Here is a 19,163-nt window from a genome sequence, read left to right on the forward strand (position 1 = left end):
CAAACGCCTGAATGTACCACGTTCATCTGTACAAACAATAAGTATAAACACCATGGGACCACGCAGCTGTCATACCGCTCAGGAAGGAGACGCGTTCTGTCTCCTAGAGATTAACGTATTTTGGTGAGAAAAGTGGAAATCAATCCCAGAACAGCAGCAAAGGACCTCGTGAAGATGCTAGAGGAAACGGGTACAAAAGTATCTATATCCACAGTAAAACGAGTCCTATATCGACATAACCTGAAAGACCGCTCAGCAAGGAAGAAGCCACTGCTCCAAAACCACCATAAAGCCAGATTACGGTTTGCAACTGCACACCGGGACAAAGATCGTACTATTTGGAGAAATGTCCTCTGGTCTGATGAAACAAAAATAGAACTGTTTGGCCATAATGACCATTGTTATGTTTGGAGGAAAAAGGGGCATGCTTGCAAGCCGAAGAACACCATCCCATCCGTGACGCACGGGGGTGGCAGCATCATGTTGTGGGGGTGGTTTGCTGCAGGAGGGACTGGTGCACTTCACAAAATAGATGGCATCATGAGGAAGGAAAAGTACATGGATATATTGAAGCAACATCTCAGGACATCAGTCAGGAAGTTAAAGCTTTGTTGCAAATTGGTCTTCCAAATGGACAATGACCCCAAGCATACTTCCAAAGTTGTGACAAAATGGCTTAAGGTCAACAAAGTCAAAATATTGGAGTGGCCATCAAAGCCCTGACCTCAATCCCATAGAAATTTTGTGGGTAGAAAAAATGAGAGCAAGGAGGCCTACAAACCTGACTCAGTCACATCAGCTCTGTCAGGAGGAATGGGTCAATTCACCCAATTTATTGTGGGAAGGTTGTGGAAGACTACCTGAAACGTTTGACCCAAGTCAAACAATTTAAAAGCAATGCTACCAAATACTAATTGAGTGTATGTAAACTTCTGACCCACTGTGAATGTGATGAAAGAAATAAAAGCTGAAAAATTATTCTCTCTACTATTATTCTGACATTTCACATTCTTAAAAGTGGCTATCCTAACTGACCTAAAACAGGGAATTTTTACTAGGATTAAATGTCAGGAATTGTGAAAAACGGAGTTTAAATGTATTTGGCTAAGGTGTATGTAAACTTCCGACTTCAACTGTATGTACAGTAGCTTTGATTGGACTGATCATGTCAACATCATACTTTCAAAATCTTAGCTAGCAGTCATCATCAATCAAGTCGACAATTTACTGGCAAATCCTTTTTAATCCTTGTCATATGAAGAGAAATTATAGATGAAACATATCGGTGCTCATCGACCATTGGACATAAACATTACACAACAAGTTGGAAATCGCTAATTCAACAATAAGTGGTTTCGAAGGAATCAGTGGCTAACTGCAAGCATTGCAAAGCAATCACTAGCCCGCTATTCAGTGGAGTGGGTGTGTGGTCCAAGTCTGGGCTTATGGGTCTCTTTTCCAAGCTTAAAAGGATAAATATTCAACATTGGCCATGCAGTCAATGAAGCATGATTTGTCCCACGCTCAAAACAACTAACTCGGAACTGTGAAAACTTGACTTCAAGACAACTGGGAATTCCGGAAAAAAATTAGCTCCGACTGGGAAATACGTTTTGAACGGTCATCCAACTCGGAATTGTAAGTTGGGAACTCGGGCCTCTTTCTAGAGCTACGACCTGAAGAGCAATGACATTATCATGAGTCGACCTTGTTTATTTCCCGGTTCCCAGTTGTCTTGAAAGCACCATATATACAGAGAATGCCAGACTTTGATGACAAAATTTGCCCACGAAGGACCGCCGCGCCACCTTCCTGTTCAATTGAGCACAGCACAACAAGGTGAGTCCAAAAATGTCTTGTATGCTGCTGCATAAATTATATAATATGCCAGGGAGATATGTATACTGTAGCTAAGAAAGTAATACTAAGTGTCTGTTGTGTAGTAAGCTGTTAGTAGCCCATGTGCCTCACCCTAATAATTTGGTCTATTTACCCCTCTTAATTTCACCTACTGTTCTGACTTGGTGGTGCACTTGTAGCCTATAACCTGTTTTAAAGAAATCTAATCATTGAATATTGTAAGTTTTCATTGTATGCCCCCTTTATTTATTCTACGGTTTTGACTTGAACAGGGAGAACACTAAGAACGGCCCATGTTCTGAATTCTGTCGCTATACATTTCAAAAGTGCCAAACAAATAGTTATATTGACTACATCCGTCCTCGCTCGCTCATTGTCTTAATCGAAAATACGGATTGCCTCTTATCCGCTTGTCGTCCCCCTTATACCATAGTTCTCAATTGTCATTAGAAACCAGATTTGTTCAAGCAAGTCAGCCATATCAGCTATGTTTCTTTAAAAGGCAGTAAATGAGGCTGAATTAATGGTTTCACTGCCAGACAAGGCTCAACTGTTAGCCAGGTGTAGCAGTGGTAAGATGTTGGGACAGCTTTATGTAGGCCCTTACAGTTTGTGGACACCGTTTGTCACCATTATAGTGCAATGAATGTATTGTGTAGTGGCTTTGCTGGCATGCATTCCACTTTTTTGGGGGGGGTCCACCAAGATTTACATGCTAAAATCGCCACTGCACATGATAATGCACGGCCGATGTCGCAAGGATCTTTATACAATTCCTGGAAGCTGAAAATGTCCCAGGCATACTCACCAGACATGTCAAAAGGCCTTGCATTGTCCAAGCAGAGGCTTTTACACTGGGTTGTGGACGTCCTCACTCAGGCCTACAAGGGAGTAGGGCTCACTGTCCCAGAAGGTGTGATATGTCACTCGGCCAGAAGTGGTGCCTCATTCTGGACTGCACTGAGACACTTTTTCTCCATCCCTAGCAAACACAGCTGATTAATCAAACTACATTCTAAACTGAAGATCATGATTAGTTGATTATTGGAGTCAGGTGTTAGCTGGGGCAAAACTGTGACACCAATCAGGCCCCCCAGGACTGGAATTGCCACATGGTCATCACCCTGCACATTCTCAATATTTTACAAGGTCAACGTTGCATCCTGCCACACCATGGGCTCTGCCATTCTTCCAGTGGCATTTGTGCATTAACCAGAGGTTAGTAGCGCTATTCCTCGTGACCTTATTGGAATGAGTCATCCATACTTTCAACTGTACTGACGGTCTGAAGTAGAACGGAAGTTACGAATGTAACTATGGTTCTACAAATACCTAGAAGACCGTCTGTACTTTCCTATCACCCTGAATCCTTTGGGCGAGAAGATTCTCTGAGACATTGCGTGGACCAACATACGGTTTTATATAAACCGCGAGCACATCCTGCCAAGCTGTCACGTCACCGGTGTAACTTTGATATTAATTACTCGACCTGTGCGGAGCACAAGGGACATAATCCATACTTTCAACCGTACTGACCGTCTTCCAGGTATTCGTAGAATCATAGTTACATTCGAAACTTCCCGTCACACCAGATACTGACTTGTTTTCTGATCCACGCCCCTACTTTTCAAAATTGTTTTATGGTATCTGTGACCAACAGATTTATATATATATTACATTGAACCTTTATTTAACTAGGCAAGTCAGTTAAGAACAAATTCTTATTTACAATGACGGCCTACCTCAGCCGACGCAAGGCCAATTGTGCACCACCCTATGGGACTCCCAATCACGGCCAGATGTGATACAGCCTGGACTCGAACCACGGACTGTAGCCTCTTGCGCTGAGATGCAGTGGTTTAGACCGCTGTGCCACTCGGGAGTCCTAAATGTATATCTGTATTCCCAGTCATGTGAAAACCATAGATTAGGGCCTAGTGAATTTCTTTCAATTGACTGATTTCCTTATATGAACTGGAACTCAGTAAAATTGTTGCGTTTATATTTTTGTTCAATGTATTTAAAAAGTAATTTTGAATAAAGATATTGAAAAAAAATCTTTCATTTTCATCCATAGGCATGGGATGTATCCCCCCCCCCCCCCACCAAATTAGTGCACTAAACCTTTACTCCTGTATGAGTGGAGCAAAATATATATTCCCTTAGAAGCAGAACATAAACCAAGAAGACACACATAATACTGCAATGTCAACAACTTTACAAATATTTTACAAGCAATAACAATCCCTCATACCTGACAGTCTCATTTCTAGTTACATTTTTAATCTTTGTGCAATGCTTTCTATCTTACTTCACTATGTAACTTAGAGTACTTTCACTATAGTCCCACAGGCAATTCCCTTTTTCATACCATCTTAAGAAAACACCCATAACAGTATAACAAACAGTTGAGTTAAAAATAAACCATTCCCTTTGACAAAAACAGACATAGGCTTCTGATCAAACCTGAGATATCTAAATGCAACGAGAGGTACAGGTATGTCACATACATTATGTTCAAGACAGGTAAACAACACTCTTTACTCTTCTCCCTTTCCATCCATTCCTAAACCCTCTTTCCTTTCGAATAATTTCTTGTCTCCAGTATCTCTTCCACTTCACCTTTTTAGCACCATCACTGTAGGCAGTGTGTCATAACACTTCGGTTTGGAGACATATAAAATGGAACACTGAGACACATGGCTAACATTCTAAAAACGTAAGGCATGATTTCTATACTGCAGCGGTCTGCCGGGTAGCTTAGCAACAGCAACGACCACCATAAGGGCTTACTTTTATAGGTTAAAAAGACAAAGACATTTGTTACCAGCTAAAACCAACGGTAAAAGTCACTAGTAAAGAGATGAACTGGGCAGTGGGTCTGAAAATGAACAGGACGTCACTCAGTCAGGCACTGTTGTGTGGTACTTTCTTAGGTATGCGTAGGTAAAACACACATGGATACACATGTAACAGTATGTACATGTGGGTTTGAAGTGTAATGATGACGGTGTGTTTTGAATCATTCTCACAAACGTAAGAGCATAAGGAGTAGTTCACAATGTAGTGCAGACAGAGTTAAACTCATATTTCCACTGTGTAAATCAGACTGCAGCGGTAAAACTGTGTGTGTGTGTTTCACTGTAAAGATTGTATGAAATATGAGTGTTCTTGTAATGCTGTTTGGTGGAGTAGTCAGCGCTAAACGAGCCACTTCTCAATGCAGGTGTTGAACACCGTGTCGTTGGAGTGCCACTTGACGTGCTCTACTCCAGACATTGAGCACAGGAACAGGTCCCCACGAGCGTTTAGGGTCTTCAGGCCAAACACATCTCTCAAATATAGCTAGGAAAGGAGGAGACAAATGTAAGGAATCATTATAAAAAGATAACATATCTAGCATCAAGGTGGAATCTTGTCATAATTATGCAAAACCATGGTCTAAAATAATACTTACATCCTGGTCCTTTATCTCAACGACAGTCTCGTTGTCATTGTAAAATCCAAACTGACTAAAGAGTAAAAAAGAAAAAAAAAAGATGTGAACCAGTGAGTGGATGATATTGAATGAAGAGACATCTCTCTTGGAACACAATGCCTCATACATTAAAGTGGAGAGAGAATATTTTTCTTAGAGCCGATTTAAGATCAGAAATACCTTATCAAGCAGATAGAATGGAAACAATATACAGGGTATACCAAACATTAGGAACACCTAACACACAAGGGGTCGAAAGCGTTCCACAGGGATGCTGGACCATGTTGACTCCAATGCTTCCCACAGTTGTGTGAAGTTTGCTGGATGTCCTTTGGGTGGTGGGCCATTCTTGATACACACTGGAAACTGTTGAGCGTGAAAAACCCAGCAGCACCTACTACCATACCCCGTTCAAAGACACAAATCTTTTGTCTTGCCCATTCACCCTCTGAATGGCACACACACAATCCATGTCTCAAAGCTTAAAAAAAACCTTCTTTAACCCGTCTCTTCATCTACACTGATTGAAGTGGACTTAACAAGTGACATCAATAAGGGATCATAGCCTTCACCTGGTCAGCCCATGTCATGGAAAGAGCAGGTGTTTTGAATGTTTTGTATACTCTAGGAAAGAGGAAGGATGAACTAGTCACCTGGACTGCCAGGGTGTGATGACTCCATCGTCTGGACCCCCAATTAAGACCAGCTTCTTGATACGTAGGAAGTTCTTCTTCCACACTGAATGAGAAAGGATATGATACTCTAACTATATAATATAATTACTGACATGATAACAAGATGCACATAACAATACTGCACAACGACCAAAAGGTTCCTATGAAATGCAGAGTAATACAACCAATGACAATGTTGACTCAGCAGCAATAGAGTAGACTGACACTTCTCTGAAATCGTGGATGAATATAAAACCCAGAACAAAGTGGACCGACAAGAGTCGCATTAGCAGTGTTGCGGACCTGTCGAATTGGGATTTGGCCTCTCACTGTTCAATAAAGCCAGATAATCACTGCCGTTCACGTACATGTCCGTGTGATGGGGGTCTGCAAGAGAGAACAAACAGTTTAGTCAAACAACTTTTCACTACGACCAAAGATCCTCAATATATCCACAGTGATTCCTTGGGAGCCCTACGAGGCAAGGTTGAGTGAAAGTACATTTTGTCCTAAACACACTCACCTTTCCAGTAGTTGCAGATGGATATCCTCTGGCCCACTCCAGTGTAGCAGAAATGAAACAGGTTGGACTTCATGAACTGGGGGAAGAGGTACTTTAGGTAGTCTGTGTCTGAACAGAAACACAAGTTAGTTTAATTCAGGCCTCAGCACATATTCGCACAAAACTTCAATGTATCATGTTTCAAACAATCACGCTGGCTGTTGAGCACAAAGATCAAGTTGATGGTTTATAACGAACTCACACCTCCATACTGTCCAGCCTGAGGCGAGGACAAAGAGATGAAGGAGTGGACATTGTGATTAGGGAGAGTGGACAGGATCCCTCTGCAAATCAGTCCACCTGTAACAGAACAAGGGTGAATAGTGGTGTGGAGGCTGTGCTTTGGCAAAGTGGGTGGGGTTATATCCTGCCTGTTTGGCCCTGTCCGGGGGTATCATCGGATGGGGCCACAGTGCCTTCAGTATTTATGCTGCAGTAGTTTGTGTCAGGGGGCTAGGGTCAGTCTTATATCTGGAGTATTTCTCCTGTCTTATCCGGTGTCCTGTGTGAATTTAAGTATGCTCTCTCTAATTCTCTCGGAGGAGGACCTGAGCCCTAGGACCATGCCTCAGGACTACCTGGCCTGATGACTCCTTGCTGTCCCCAGTCCACCTGGCCGTGCTGCTGCTCCAGTTTCAACTGTTCTGCCTGCAAATATGGAACCCTGACCTGTTCACCGGACATGCTACCTGTCCCAGACCTGCTGTTTTCAACTATCTAGAGACAGCAGGAGTGGTAGAGATACTCTGAATGATCGGTTATGAAAAGCCAACTGACATTTACTCCTGAGGTGCTGACCTGTTGCACCCTCAACAACCACTGTGATTATTATTATTTGACCCTGCTGATCATCTATGAACATTTGAACATCTTGGCCCTGTTCTGTTATAATCTCCACCCGGCACAGCCAGAAGAGGACCGGCCACCCCTCATAGCCTGGTTCCTCTCTAGGTTTCTTCCTAGGTTCTGGCCTTTCTAGGGAGTTTTTCCTAGCCACCGTCCTTCTACACCTGCATTGCTTGCTGTTTGGGGGTTTAGGCTGGGTTTCTGTCCAGCACTTTGTGACATCAGCTTGATGTAAGAAGGGCTTTATAAATACATTTGATTGATTGAATATAAAGCTGTATTAAAAAAAGATTCCGCATAACAAAGTCGCACACACACACCTTGAGAGTAGCAGATGAAGTGGACCCCATCTGCAGCGTTTTGCATGATGGGATAGATGGCTTCCTTGAAGCCCTCCACTTGTTTCCATAGTGGCTGTAAGCTGGAGCTGCGGTCAAACAGGTCGATGACTGACACATTGGTTCCTGGGTGAGACTGTCAGAAGAAGAGGATGGGACAGATTAGAGCACTATAAGCATAGAATTAGAATACGAATCCTAATTTTAATAGGATCAATGACTATAACGAAGATAGGTTTATTTGGAATGCTATAAAGCTAGGATTGTCTGAGAAGGTGACAAATTAGTCAATACATGATGTAAAATGTCTCAACTGATATCAGCATTTCTTATGCTAAAACTTAAAATCAGCCAGTAGTTTTGAAAGTGGTGCTCACAAGCCAAAAGTGTTCCGTTTTTTGTGCACTAGGTTCCAGGTAGAACCCTTTTTGGTTCTAGGTAGAACCCTGTGTGGAAAGGGTTCTATATGGAATCCAAAATGGGTTCTTCAAACGGTTCTCATATGATATGTAATGTCCTGCAAGTTTTTTTAAAATCAAACCATAGGTAGGTAGACTTAAAGTGTGTAACTTTTTGGGCGACCTGACCAAATTCAGTTATAGATATGTAATTCTAATTGAAAGCAAGTCTATGTTCTATGTGCGCTGTTTCTATGCTTCCCGTTCTTTAGTTTAATTTGTCTTTTACTTTCAGTTTTGTACACCAGCTTTAAACAGCTGAAAATACAAATTTATGGAAAAGACAGTACCATCTAAACTGCTGTGGACAATGATTCTCTACACATGTTTGTTTTGTCACAAACTGAAATTAGGCAAACTATTAGAATTTTAGCAACCAGGAAATGCAGAGCGTTTTCTGCATATTACAGCTTGTCAACGCTGAATAAGACCATAATTGAAACTGTACAGCCTACGGACTTTGTTTGATGTCAGTCTTCATTGGAGACTACCTGTGCTGGAGGACATCTGCATGATGGTGCTGCTGGCAGGCTTAAATAATAAAATGTCCAATCAAGTTATTTTTGTTTGATGTCACAATTTACCATAAGGCAGGGTTCACCAACTGGCGGCCTGTAGGATGAATTTTCCCACGGGTGATTTTATTTGTCACTCCAACTTTTCTGAATTGAATGAATTGTTGGATATAAGACTAAAAACACCAGCAAATCAGCTCTTCATAATTTACATTTTGGAAATCTGTTCCAAGGTATTCCCACCCATAAGAGAGATATGTGATCGTATACAAATGTATACGAAATTAGAAATTATGTTTTTGTCAAATATTATATCCGTTTGGGCTTCTTGCAGTTCATTTGAAGTCTACATATTTTTAATTGGCCGTGTTCAAGTGCATCAAAATCATGATGTATCATAGGTAAATTGTGACCGATGGTGATCTACAAATAATATTGAGTAGTTATTTACTTTGGAAGATGATTTGTAGATTAGTCAGTCTCGCCTTTAAAGTCGGCAGCAATGTCAAACGCGCCCATTTTGTTCCGGCCCCCTGAACATATGCTCAAGGGGGGAAAAAAATAGGCCCGCGGCTGAATCTAGTTGATGAGGTGCCATAAGGTGTACAAAAAAAAAGACCAAACTTATTTGTAACTAGTACTTAAGTAGTTTCCTGACCAGATACTATTTTACTCTTACTTGAGTAGTTTCTTAAGATGGCTACTTACTTGACTACAGATTTTCAGTACCCACCTCTGCCTAGTGCTGGGGATAGTTAGGGACTGTCAATAAATTACACCATTTTTTTTAAATTGACATTTTCATGTTGCCCATCTTTTAGTTGTCTCATTAACTGCTTTGAATATTTGCATATGAATTTCTACAATTTAAAAAGTTGGTTTGAGGTTTAAGCCATTAACATTTTTAGCCTTTAAACATATTGTCCCAGGTACAGAGAAGTAGAGCATTGCAGTAGTCCAGCCTAGAAGTAACAAACGCATGGATTAATTTTTCTGCGTCATTTTTGGACAGAAAGTTTCTGATTTTTGCAATGTTACGTAGATGGAAAAAAGCTGTCCTTGAAACAGTCTTGATATGTTCTTCAAAAGAGAGATCAGGGTCCAGAGTAACGCCGAGGTCCTTCACAGTTTTATTTGAGACGACTGTACAACCATCCAGATTAATTGTCAGATTCAACAGAAGATCTTTGTTTCTTGGGACCTAGAACAAGCATCTCTGTTTTGTCCGAGTTTAAAAGTAGAAAGTTTGCAGCCATCCACTTCCTTATGTCTGAAACACAGGCTTCTAGCGAGGGAAATTTTGGGGCTTCACCATGTTTCATTGAAATGTACAGCTGTGTGTCGTCCGCATAGCAGTGAAATTTAACATTGTTTTTCGAATGACATCCCCAAGAGGTAAAATATATAGTGAAAACAATAGTGGTCCTAAAACGGAACCTTGAGGAACACCGAAATTTACAATTGATTTGTCAGAGGACAAACCATTCAGAGAGACAAACTGATATCTTTCCGACAGATAATATCTAAACCAGGCCAGAACTTGTCCATGTAGACCAATTTGGGTTTCCAATTTCTCCAAAAGAATGTGGTGATCGATGGTCATATATATATATATATATATATATATACATATACACATATACATACACACACACACTCGGCCTTGTCTTAGGACGCTAAGTTGGTGGTTGTAGACATCCCTCTAGTGGTGTGGGGGCTGTGCTTTGGCAAAGTGGGTGGGGTTATATCCTGCCTGTTTGGCCCTTTCCGGGGGTATCATCGGATGGGGCCACAGTGTCTTCTGATCCCTCCTGTCTCAGCCTCCAGTATTTATGCTGCAGTAGTTTATGTGTCGGGGGGCTAGGGTCAGTCTGTTACATCTGGAGTATTTCTCTTGTCTTATCCGGTGTCCTGTGTGAATTTATATATGCTCTCTCTAATTCTCTCTCTCTTTCTTTCTTTCTCTCTCTCGGAGGACCTGAGCCCTAGGACCATGCCTCAGGACTACCTGGCATGATGACTCCTTGCTGTCCCCAGTCCACCTGGCCATGCTGCTGCTCCAGTTTCAACTGTTCTGCCTGCGGCTATGGAACCCTGACCTGTTCACCGGACGTGCTTGTTGCACCCTCGACAACTACTATGATTATTATTATTTGACCATGCTGGTCATTTATGAACATTTTAACATCTTGACCATGTTCTGTTATAATATCCACCCGGCACAGCCAGAAGAGGACTGGCCACCCCTCATAGCCTGGTTCCTCTCTAGGTTTCTTCCTAGGTTTTTTGCCTTTCTAGGGAGTTTTTCCTAGCCACCATGCTTCTTTCACATGCATTGCTTGCTGTTTGGGGTTTTAGGCTGGGTTTCTGTACAGCACTTTGAGATTTCAGCTAATGTACGAAGGGCTATATAAATACATTTGATTTGATTTTTTTGATATATTGTGATATTTTCTGACAGTCCCTAACTAATCCCATAGGGATATCGAATGTTAAACCAAATTGACCTTGGGCATTATGATCGGGTCGCTTTCAGCTGCACTCCTAATTGATGATTACTTGGATGCTGCCAGCAGGATTCAAATAAACCCAACCCATGGAAAAATGCTATGTACCCTCCATTCCATTCCATTTTTTACTATAATCTTGAAAATCTGTTCTGGACGAGACTGACTTTATTACAAATTATCCTATCTACACTTTATAATACATTTTGACACTAGAATAAATCTTTGACTCATATCCATGCCACATAGGCCATTTTTAAAACGAGAAGTTGCTTTATAGAGGCAATCGCTCTTTAAAAATCCCCCCCCCAAAAGCAATTTTTTCATTTGTTTAGGCTGTAACAAAATGTGGAATAATTCAAGGGGTATGAATACATTCTGAAGGCACTGTATGTGATGTGCCTTCTGCAGGATGAGGTTGATTCAGGTGTCAATTATGGGGAGATGTTCTTTGTTGGGTTGAGTGACACTGTGCCACTAGGTTCTATTTTGTGGACTGAGAAATGAGTTGGTTCCCCTAAGTGATCTGTTGAAGTCAGAGTTTGTCTGAGTCTTTTGTTACTTTAGCGGACATGTTCTTTGCCACAGTAGAGGTGGTTGTGGTTCCTCAGCAGGGTGGTATAGAACAAGAAGGCCCGCACACTGTTAAAGCTCCCAATTCACCGCTTTACTGACAACGGTTGGATCAGAAATGGATCTTCGTCGGGCCAAACACACATTGTTCACATCCCAAAATATACACATTTCACCTCACATGACCATTTCGGACATGACGCAGCATGGGTGCAAAAAACATTTGTAAATCTCTAATAACAATAATAATAATAATGATGGGTACATGCAATGGTTCCAAAAAATTATAGATATTTACAAAATGACCAAGTGAGAAACCTGGAAGCAAAGACCAATCAAAGTAACATATTCAGGTAAGAAATGGTCTGATATCAAACTCTTGGTTCAGACCTCTAGGAGACATGGTGCACAAAATAGAGAATCCAATAAAATTCTCTTCTCAATAATAGATTATCAGTATCTCTGCCCCTCCTAGGAGTCTTAACATGTTCGATGCCAATGTATCTCAAAGAGCTACTGGCTAACCTTGAGGGTGTGTTGCTGTCAGGTGTTGATTTAGCTGATGTTTCTCAGCTATGAGAGGGAGGGGATACTTCCCAGTCATATTGTGAGCTTTGTGAGGATCCGCTGGAAGACGCTTTCTGGGTTTTGCGGGGCAACTTTTGGAAGGAAAAAAAAAATCAAACTGCGTGCAGAGCAATTAATGTTATGATTTAGTTTTTTTTTTTACTGGTTTCTGGTTTTGAAAATGGCTTTCTCAGAGTTTAGGGTTTCTGTAGTCAGATTGTGTAACTGCAGCTCTAGTGTTTATACTGTACTTATTGGTCTCTTTAGTTAAGGAAGTTTTATGGAAAATAAATATAAAGTATAAAAGTTAAGAAAATAGATATTGGCGACTGAATTTTTTTATTTTATTTTCTTGTTGGGGGAGGTCTTATGATATTGGGGGGCGGGGGGGTAGTGTTAGGACTCCAGGTTACACTACCGAATTCCATTCCCCCAGGGGGAAGTAGAAACCTTGTCCAGATGTTGAGCCTGGTTAATAAATCAAGTGCTGCCAATTAAGGTGATTGTGTACCAGCTTGCAAGCCGCTAGGCTGCGGGTTTTGTTTGGTGGCATGAGGCAGTCTGTTTGTTTTTGAGTCTTTAGTTTGGGCATTGTCTTTTTGTAGTATGTTTTTTTTGTACATATGTATTGTCACCATTTCAACATCTGATTGACCAAGAGGTCAAGACGAAGCACGCTAGCAGATACCCATAGACTCTTATTTCGCTAACACTAGTTAGCATTGGCATGAAAAACTACCGCTAACTTAATACTGGACACAGACATTGAAAAATGGTATCCACAAATTCATCTGACTCTGGGGAAGTAGATAAAGGGCCTCATTGCCAAAATCCCAAAGTATTCCTTTAAGGTAAACATTCATTCAGGTTACAGACCAATTACCTAGGCCTAAGACCCCTAGACTTAGCGAGTGCAACAATATTAGCTGGCTAGTTATGGGTTTAATAAAAGCACCCGGGACTGAATTAAAACAAATTGGTTTTGGTGTGTGGTTTGATGTGGGAGTCATGTGTGTTCATAAGTGGGAAGAGCTAGACAAAATATTTTGCCAATTAGCTTCAGCCAGCTGGTGTGTGACCGGGGCTAGTTAGGGACCGGCAATAAATTACACAATATTTTCATATTGCACACCTTCAAGATTCTCATTAAATGCTTTCAATATTTGTAAATTCATTTCTACAATTTATAGTTGGTTTGATTGAAATATGGAGCTATTGGAATGGTAACATGCTGTCCCATGTACATTGTGACCAACTAGCCCCATAGGGATATGCAATCTGGTTTCCGCTCAGGTTATGGATGCGTCACTGCAACCTTAAAGGTCCTCAATGATGTCACCATTGCCCTTGATTCTAAGAAATGTTGTGCTGCTATTTTTATTGACTTGGCCAACGCTTTTGATACGGTAGACCATTCCATTCGTGTGGGCCGGCTAAGGAGTATTGGTGTCTCGGAGGGGTCTTTAGCCTGGTTTGCTAACTACCTCTCTCAAAGAGTGCAGTGTATAAAGTCAGAAAATCTGCTGTCTCAGCCACTGCCTGTCACCAAGGGAGTACCCCAAGGCGCAATCCTAGGCCCCACGCTCTTCTCAATTTACATCAACAAAATAGCTCAGGCAGTAGGAAGCTCTCTCATCCATTTATATGCAGATGATAGTCTTATACTCAGCTGGCCCCTCCCCGAATTTTGTGTTAAATGCTCTACAACAAAGCTTTCTTTGTGTCCAACAAGCTTTCTCTACCTGTAACTTTGTTCTGAACACCTCCAAAACAAAGGTAATGTAGTTTGGTAAGAAGAATGCCCCTCTCCCCACAGGTGTGATTACAAGTACTTGGGAGTATGGCTAGACGGTACACTGTCCTTCTCTCAGCACATATCAAAGCTGCAGGCTAAAGTTAAATATAGACTTGGTTTCCTCTATCGTAATCGCTCCTCTTTCACCCCAGCTGCCAAACTAACCCTGATTCAGATGACCATCCTACCCATGCTAGATTACGGAGACGTAATTTATAGATCGGCAGGTAAGGATGCTCTCAAGCGGCTAGATGTTCTTTACCATTCGGCCATCAGATTTGCCACCAATGCTCCTTATAGGACACATCAGTGCACTCTATACTCCTCTGTAAACTGGTCATCTCTGTATACCCTTCGCAAGACCCACTGGTTGTTGCTTATTTATAAAACCCTCTTAGGCCTTACTCTCCCCCTATCTGAGATATCTACTGCTGCCCTCATCCTCCACATACAACACCCGTTCTGCCAGTCACAATCTATTAAAGGTCCCCAAAGCACACACACATCCCAGGGTCGCTTGTCTTTTCAGTTCGCTGCAGCTAGCGACTGGAACGAGCTGCAACAAACACTCAAACTGGACAGTTTTATCTCAATCTCGTCATTCAAACACTCAAATCATGGACACTCTTACTGACAGTTGTGGCTGCTTTGCATGATGTATTGTTGTCTCTACCTCCTTGCCCTTTGTGCTGTTGTCTGTGCCCAATAATGTTTGTACCATGTTTTGTGCTGCTACCATGTTGTCTTGTCATGCGTGTTGTCGTCTTAGGTCTCTCTTTATGTAGTGTTTTCTCTCTTGCCGTGATGTGTGTTTTGTCCTAATATAAAAAAAATATATTTTAATCTTTAATCCCAGCCCCAGCAGGAGGCATTTTGCAATTTGTCAGGCCATCATTGTAAATAAGGATGTGTTCTTAACTGACTTGCCTAGCCAAATAAAGGTTAAATAAAAAACTAATAAACAATTATTACCTGCTGCATTCAAACAGCACTAGACTAAACTTACATTTCGTCATTCTTGTGGTATTGAGAGAAACATGGTAATGCTTTCACTGATTGCACATAAAGATAGTTCCTACAGGATAGTACTTGCTTTATCCAGCTAATCTGGTCCTTTCTGTTATCCTGTGAACCCCGTTTATTGTTGCTCACGGCTATGTTCCTTATGATTGTTTTCTTGTGCATACACCCAGGCAAAGGGTAACAAAGGCAACATTATGTCAAGAATCTGGCAACAATCAACAGCCTATTTCAGTAGTATTCATGAAGAGCTCAGCTGATATGACCGGCGACAAACGTTGATTTCATTAGAACATCGCCTTCATAGAGGAACAATGTGACACTTATGTAACAGTCCTAGCGAGATTGGAAACATTGAAGCGACCGAAATTACTATAAAAAAAACATGCTTTCGTGCTATTCAAGCAGACCACAGCCATGTTTGATGAGTAAACTTAAGCACGGGCCCAGGTTACAGCAGCACAATGGAAACCCTAATACAAACAAGTTATAGTTTAAGATACTGATATGGGTCTTAGACATGTTACAGTCTACATAATCCAGCCTGCCATATCTGTTCCGTTGTTACATAGCCTAACAGGGGTTAACACCCGTATCCAATCTTTCTTGACTTATATTTGTAGCCTGTGTTGGTATATGTTCATGCACTCACCTGATTGATGAAGCGAAGGAACTCCACAAATACCCCGGAGCTGTCGAACAAACCATGGACTATGACCACTGGTTTGTACCCGATGACTGTAGCAACAAAGCAGGCACCAAACAGTGTCCACAACAGCCTTGTCACCCCGCTCTTCCTCCGACTAGAGACGGCAGAGGGCCCTTTCATAGTTATTCTAACAAAACATTAAATCGCGTTAAAAAACAACGAATACTAAAATATCGTACACTATACACAATCTGCCCAACACCGTATACGGGTTAAAATCTTCTTGCTTGGTTTAGGGGAATTCCTGTTTCTTTAGACAATTTTGCTAATAAATAGGTCCTACATACAATTGCCATCTCATGTGCTACTCTTTACTCTCGTTCCCTTTCATAAATCGTGTTTAAAATGAAATGAACACCCTTGCGAAATTTCTGCATGTACCCTCTGCATATAACAGGTGTTTAGACACAACGCCACTTAATATTTGCTTGGGGGTTTGTTTGTTCCGGTTCTTGATCAAAACCCGACACCGCGAATTAAGTCATTTCCGGTTTCGATAGCTTCTCAAAGGAGCCGCTTGCCCCAACCGTGGCCCCAACTATCCTAGACAGAAAAATGCCGCATGCACCTTTTCCCAAAATAACACAGTTAGGACGGCAACATATAGTACATTTATTGTAAACAAGTTTGTAGCTCACTGACAGTACATACTCAAATGATAATTCAAGTCAAGATCTGCTAATTTGTTCCCGAATGTAGCCTGGTCATCATACCAAAATACAAATATTGAATGTGTCGCTCAGTTACTATTTTGCTCACCCACAAAATAACATCTTCACACAGTATTTACATTTAAAATGGGCTTTACTGTAGTGGGGTAATAATTATCATTTACAGTACAAGTCAAAAGTTTGGACAGATCTACTTATTCAAGGGGTTTTCTTTATTTTTACTATTTCCTGGTCGAATTGCTGCAAAGAAACCACCAGTGGTGGAAATAGTACCCAATTTTCATACTTGAGTAAAAGTATAGATACCTTAAAAGAAAAGGACTCAAGTAAAAGTAAAAGTCACCCAGTAAAATACTACTTGAGTAAAAGTCTAAAAGTATTTGGTTTTAAATGTACTTAAGATTCAAAAGTAAAAGTATAAATCATTTAAAATGTCTTATATTAAGCAAACCAGACGACACAATTTTCTTGTTTTTTTAATTTACGGATAGTCAGGGTCACAGTTCAACACTCAGACATAATTTACAAACGAAGCATTTGTGTTTAGTGAGTCTGCCAGATCAGAGGCAGTAGGGATGACCAGGGATGTTCTCTTGATAAGTTCGTGAATTAGACAATTGTCCTGTCCTGCTAAGCATTCCAAATGTAATGAGTACTTTTGGGTGTCAGGGAAAATGTAAGGAGTAAAAAATACATTATTTTCTTTAGGAATGTAGTGGAGTAAAAGTAGTCAAAAACATAAATAGTGAAGTACAGATACCCCAAAAAACGACTTAAGTAGCACTTAAAAGTATTTTTACTTAAGTACTTTACACCAGTGGAAACCACTACAAAAGGACTCCAATAAGAAAAGACTTGCTTGGGCCAAGAAACACGAGCAATGGACAGTAGACCGGTGGAAATCTGTCCTTTGGTCTGATGAGTCCAAATTTGATATTTTTGGTTCCAACTGCCGTGTCTTTGTGAGACGCAGAGCAGGTGAACGGATGATCTCCGCATGTGTGGTTCTTGCCGTGAAGCATGGAGGAGAGGTGATATTGTGGGGGTGCTTTGCTGCTGACACTGTTGGGGATTTATTTACAATTCAAGGCACACTTAACCAGCATGGCTACCACAGCATTCTGCAGCAATATGCCATCCCATCTGGTTTGTGCTTAGTGGGACTATCATTTTTTTAAAAACAGGACAATGACCCAACACACCTCCAGGCTGTGTAAGGGCTATTTGCCCAAGAAGGAGAGTGAGGGAGTGTTGATTCAGATGACTTGGCCTCCACAATCACCTGACCTCAACCCAATTGAGATGGTTTGGGATGAGTTGGACCGCAAAGTGAAGGAAAAGCACCCAACAAGTGCTCAGCATATGTGGGAACTCCTTCAAGACTGTTGGAAAAGCATTCCTCCTGGTTGAGAGAATGCCAAGCGTGTGGAAAGCTGTCATTAAGGCAAAGGGAGGCTACTTTGAAGAATCTAAAATCTATTTTGATTTGTTGAACACTGTTTTGGTTACATGATTCCATACGTGTTATTTAGTTGTCTTAGTTTAGTTGTCATAGTTGTCTTCACTATTATTCTACAATGTAGAAAATAGTAAAAATAAAGAAAAAACCCTTGAATGAGTCCAAACTTTTGACTGGTACTGTATGTATATTATATTTAACCCACATGCGACTCGTAGTACGACTAAGCAAAATAGCCCACTAAATGAACTCCAGAAGATAAATAGCAACATGCAAGAACACTATAGAGTTACAGTAATAGGCAATCAAGAAATATCTGAGAAAGGAATTCTAAATACAAGTGTATTTAATTACTTTGTAAAATGAATGAATTCACATACAAGGCATAAAGCTTAAGTTACAAGGCAATACTGGCATTAACAAAGCATATATACTGAACAAAAATATAAATGGAACGCGCAACAAGGATTTTACTGAGTTACAGTTCACATAAGGAAATCAGTCAATTGGATTCATTCATTAGGCCCTAATGACTGGGCAGGGGTGCAGCCATGGGTGGGCCTGGGAGGGCATAGCCAGGCCCACCCACTGGGGAACCAAGACCTGCCAATCAGGAGTTTTTCACCACAAAAGGGCTTTATTACAGACAGAAATACTTTAGTTTCATCAGCAGTCCGGGTGGCTGGTCTTAGACGATCCTGCAAGTGAAGAAGCCAGATGTGGAGGTCCTGGGCTGGTGAGGTTACGCGTGGTTAGCGGTTGTGAGGCCAGTTGGACTTACTGACAAATTCTTTAAAACAACATTTGAGGTGGCTTATGGTAGAGAAATTAACATTAAATTCTCTGGCAACAGCTCTTGTGAACAGTCCTGCAGTCAGCATGCCAATTGCACACTCCCTCAAAACTTGAGACATCTGTGGCATTGTGTTGTGTGACAAAACTGCACACATTAGTGGCCTTTTATTGTCCCCAGTACAAGGTGTACCTGTGTAATGATCATGCTGCTTAATCAGCTTCTTGATATGCCACACCTGTCAGGTGGAGTGATTATCTTGGCAAAGGAGAAATGCTCACAAATAGGGATGTAATTAAATTTGTGGCCAAAATTTCAGCGAAATAAGCTTTTTGTGC

General features: G+C 41.1%; 1 protein-coding gene across 1 annotated transcript; it reads right to left on the minus strand.

Moving 5' to 3' along the window:
• Positions 1 to 4,058: 4,058 nt before the first annotated feature.
• On the minus strand, positions 4,059 to 16,363 carry LOC115176028 (lysosomal thioesterase PPT2-A). The gene is made up of 8 exons (XM_029735757.1): positions 15,846 to 16,363; positions 7,741 to 7,894; positions 6,779 to 6,874; positions 6,536 to 6,643; positions 6,316 to 6,399; positions 5,992 to 6,076; positions 5,318 to 5,372; positions 4,059 to 5,205 (listed from the first exon to the last, which is right to left on the minus strand). The coding sequence occupies exons 1-8, from the start codon at positions 16,020 to 16,022 to the stop codon at positions 5,062 to 5,064; spliced, it is 903 nt and encodes a 300-aa protein (XP_029591617.1). The 5' UTR covers positions 16,023 to 16,363; the 3' UTR covers positions 4,059 to 5,061.
• Between the last annotated feature and the right edge of the window lie 2,800 nt (positions 16,364 to 19,163).

This window comes from Salmo trutta, chromosome 36 (assembly GCF_901001165.1).
Source record: "Salmo trutta chromosome 36, fSalTru1.1, whole genome shotgun sequence".
Classification (NCBI taxonomy): Eukaryota; Metazoa; Chordata; class Actinopteri; order Salmoniformes; family Salmonidae; genus Salmo; species Salmo trutta.

Bases quoted from the DNA above. Each gene is read 5' to 3' on its own strand.
- LOC115176028 (XM_029735757.1), bottom strand. From the start codon at position 16,022: ATGAAAGGGCCCTCTGCCGTCTCTAGTCGGAGGAAGAGCGGGGTGACA. The intron at 6,644-6,778 runs GTGTGAGTTCGT...GTTTCTGTTCAG, and splicing joins TCAGGCTGGACAGTATGGAG to ACACAGACTACCTAAAGTAC. The intron at 5,373-5,991 runs GTGACTAGTTCA...TTTACTCTTTAG, and splicing joins ATCACACCCTGGCAGTCCAG to TCAGTTTGGATTTTACAATG.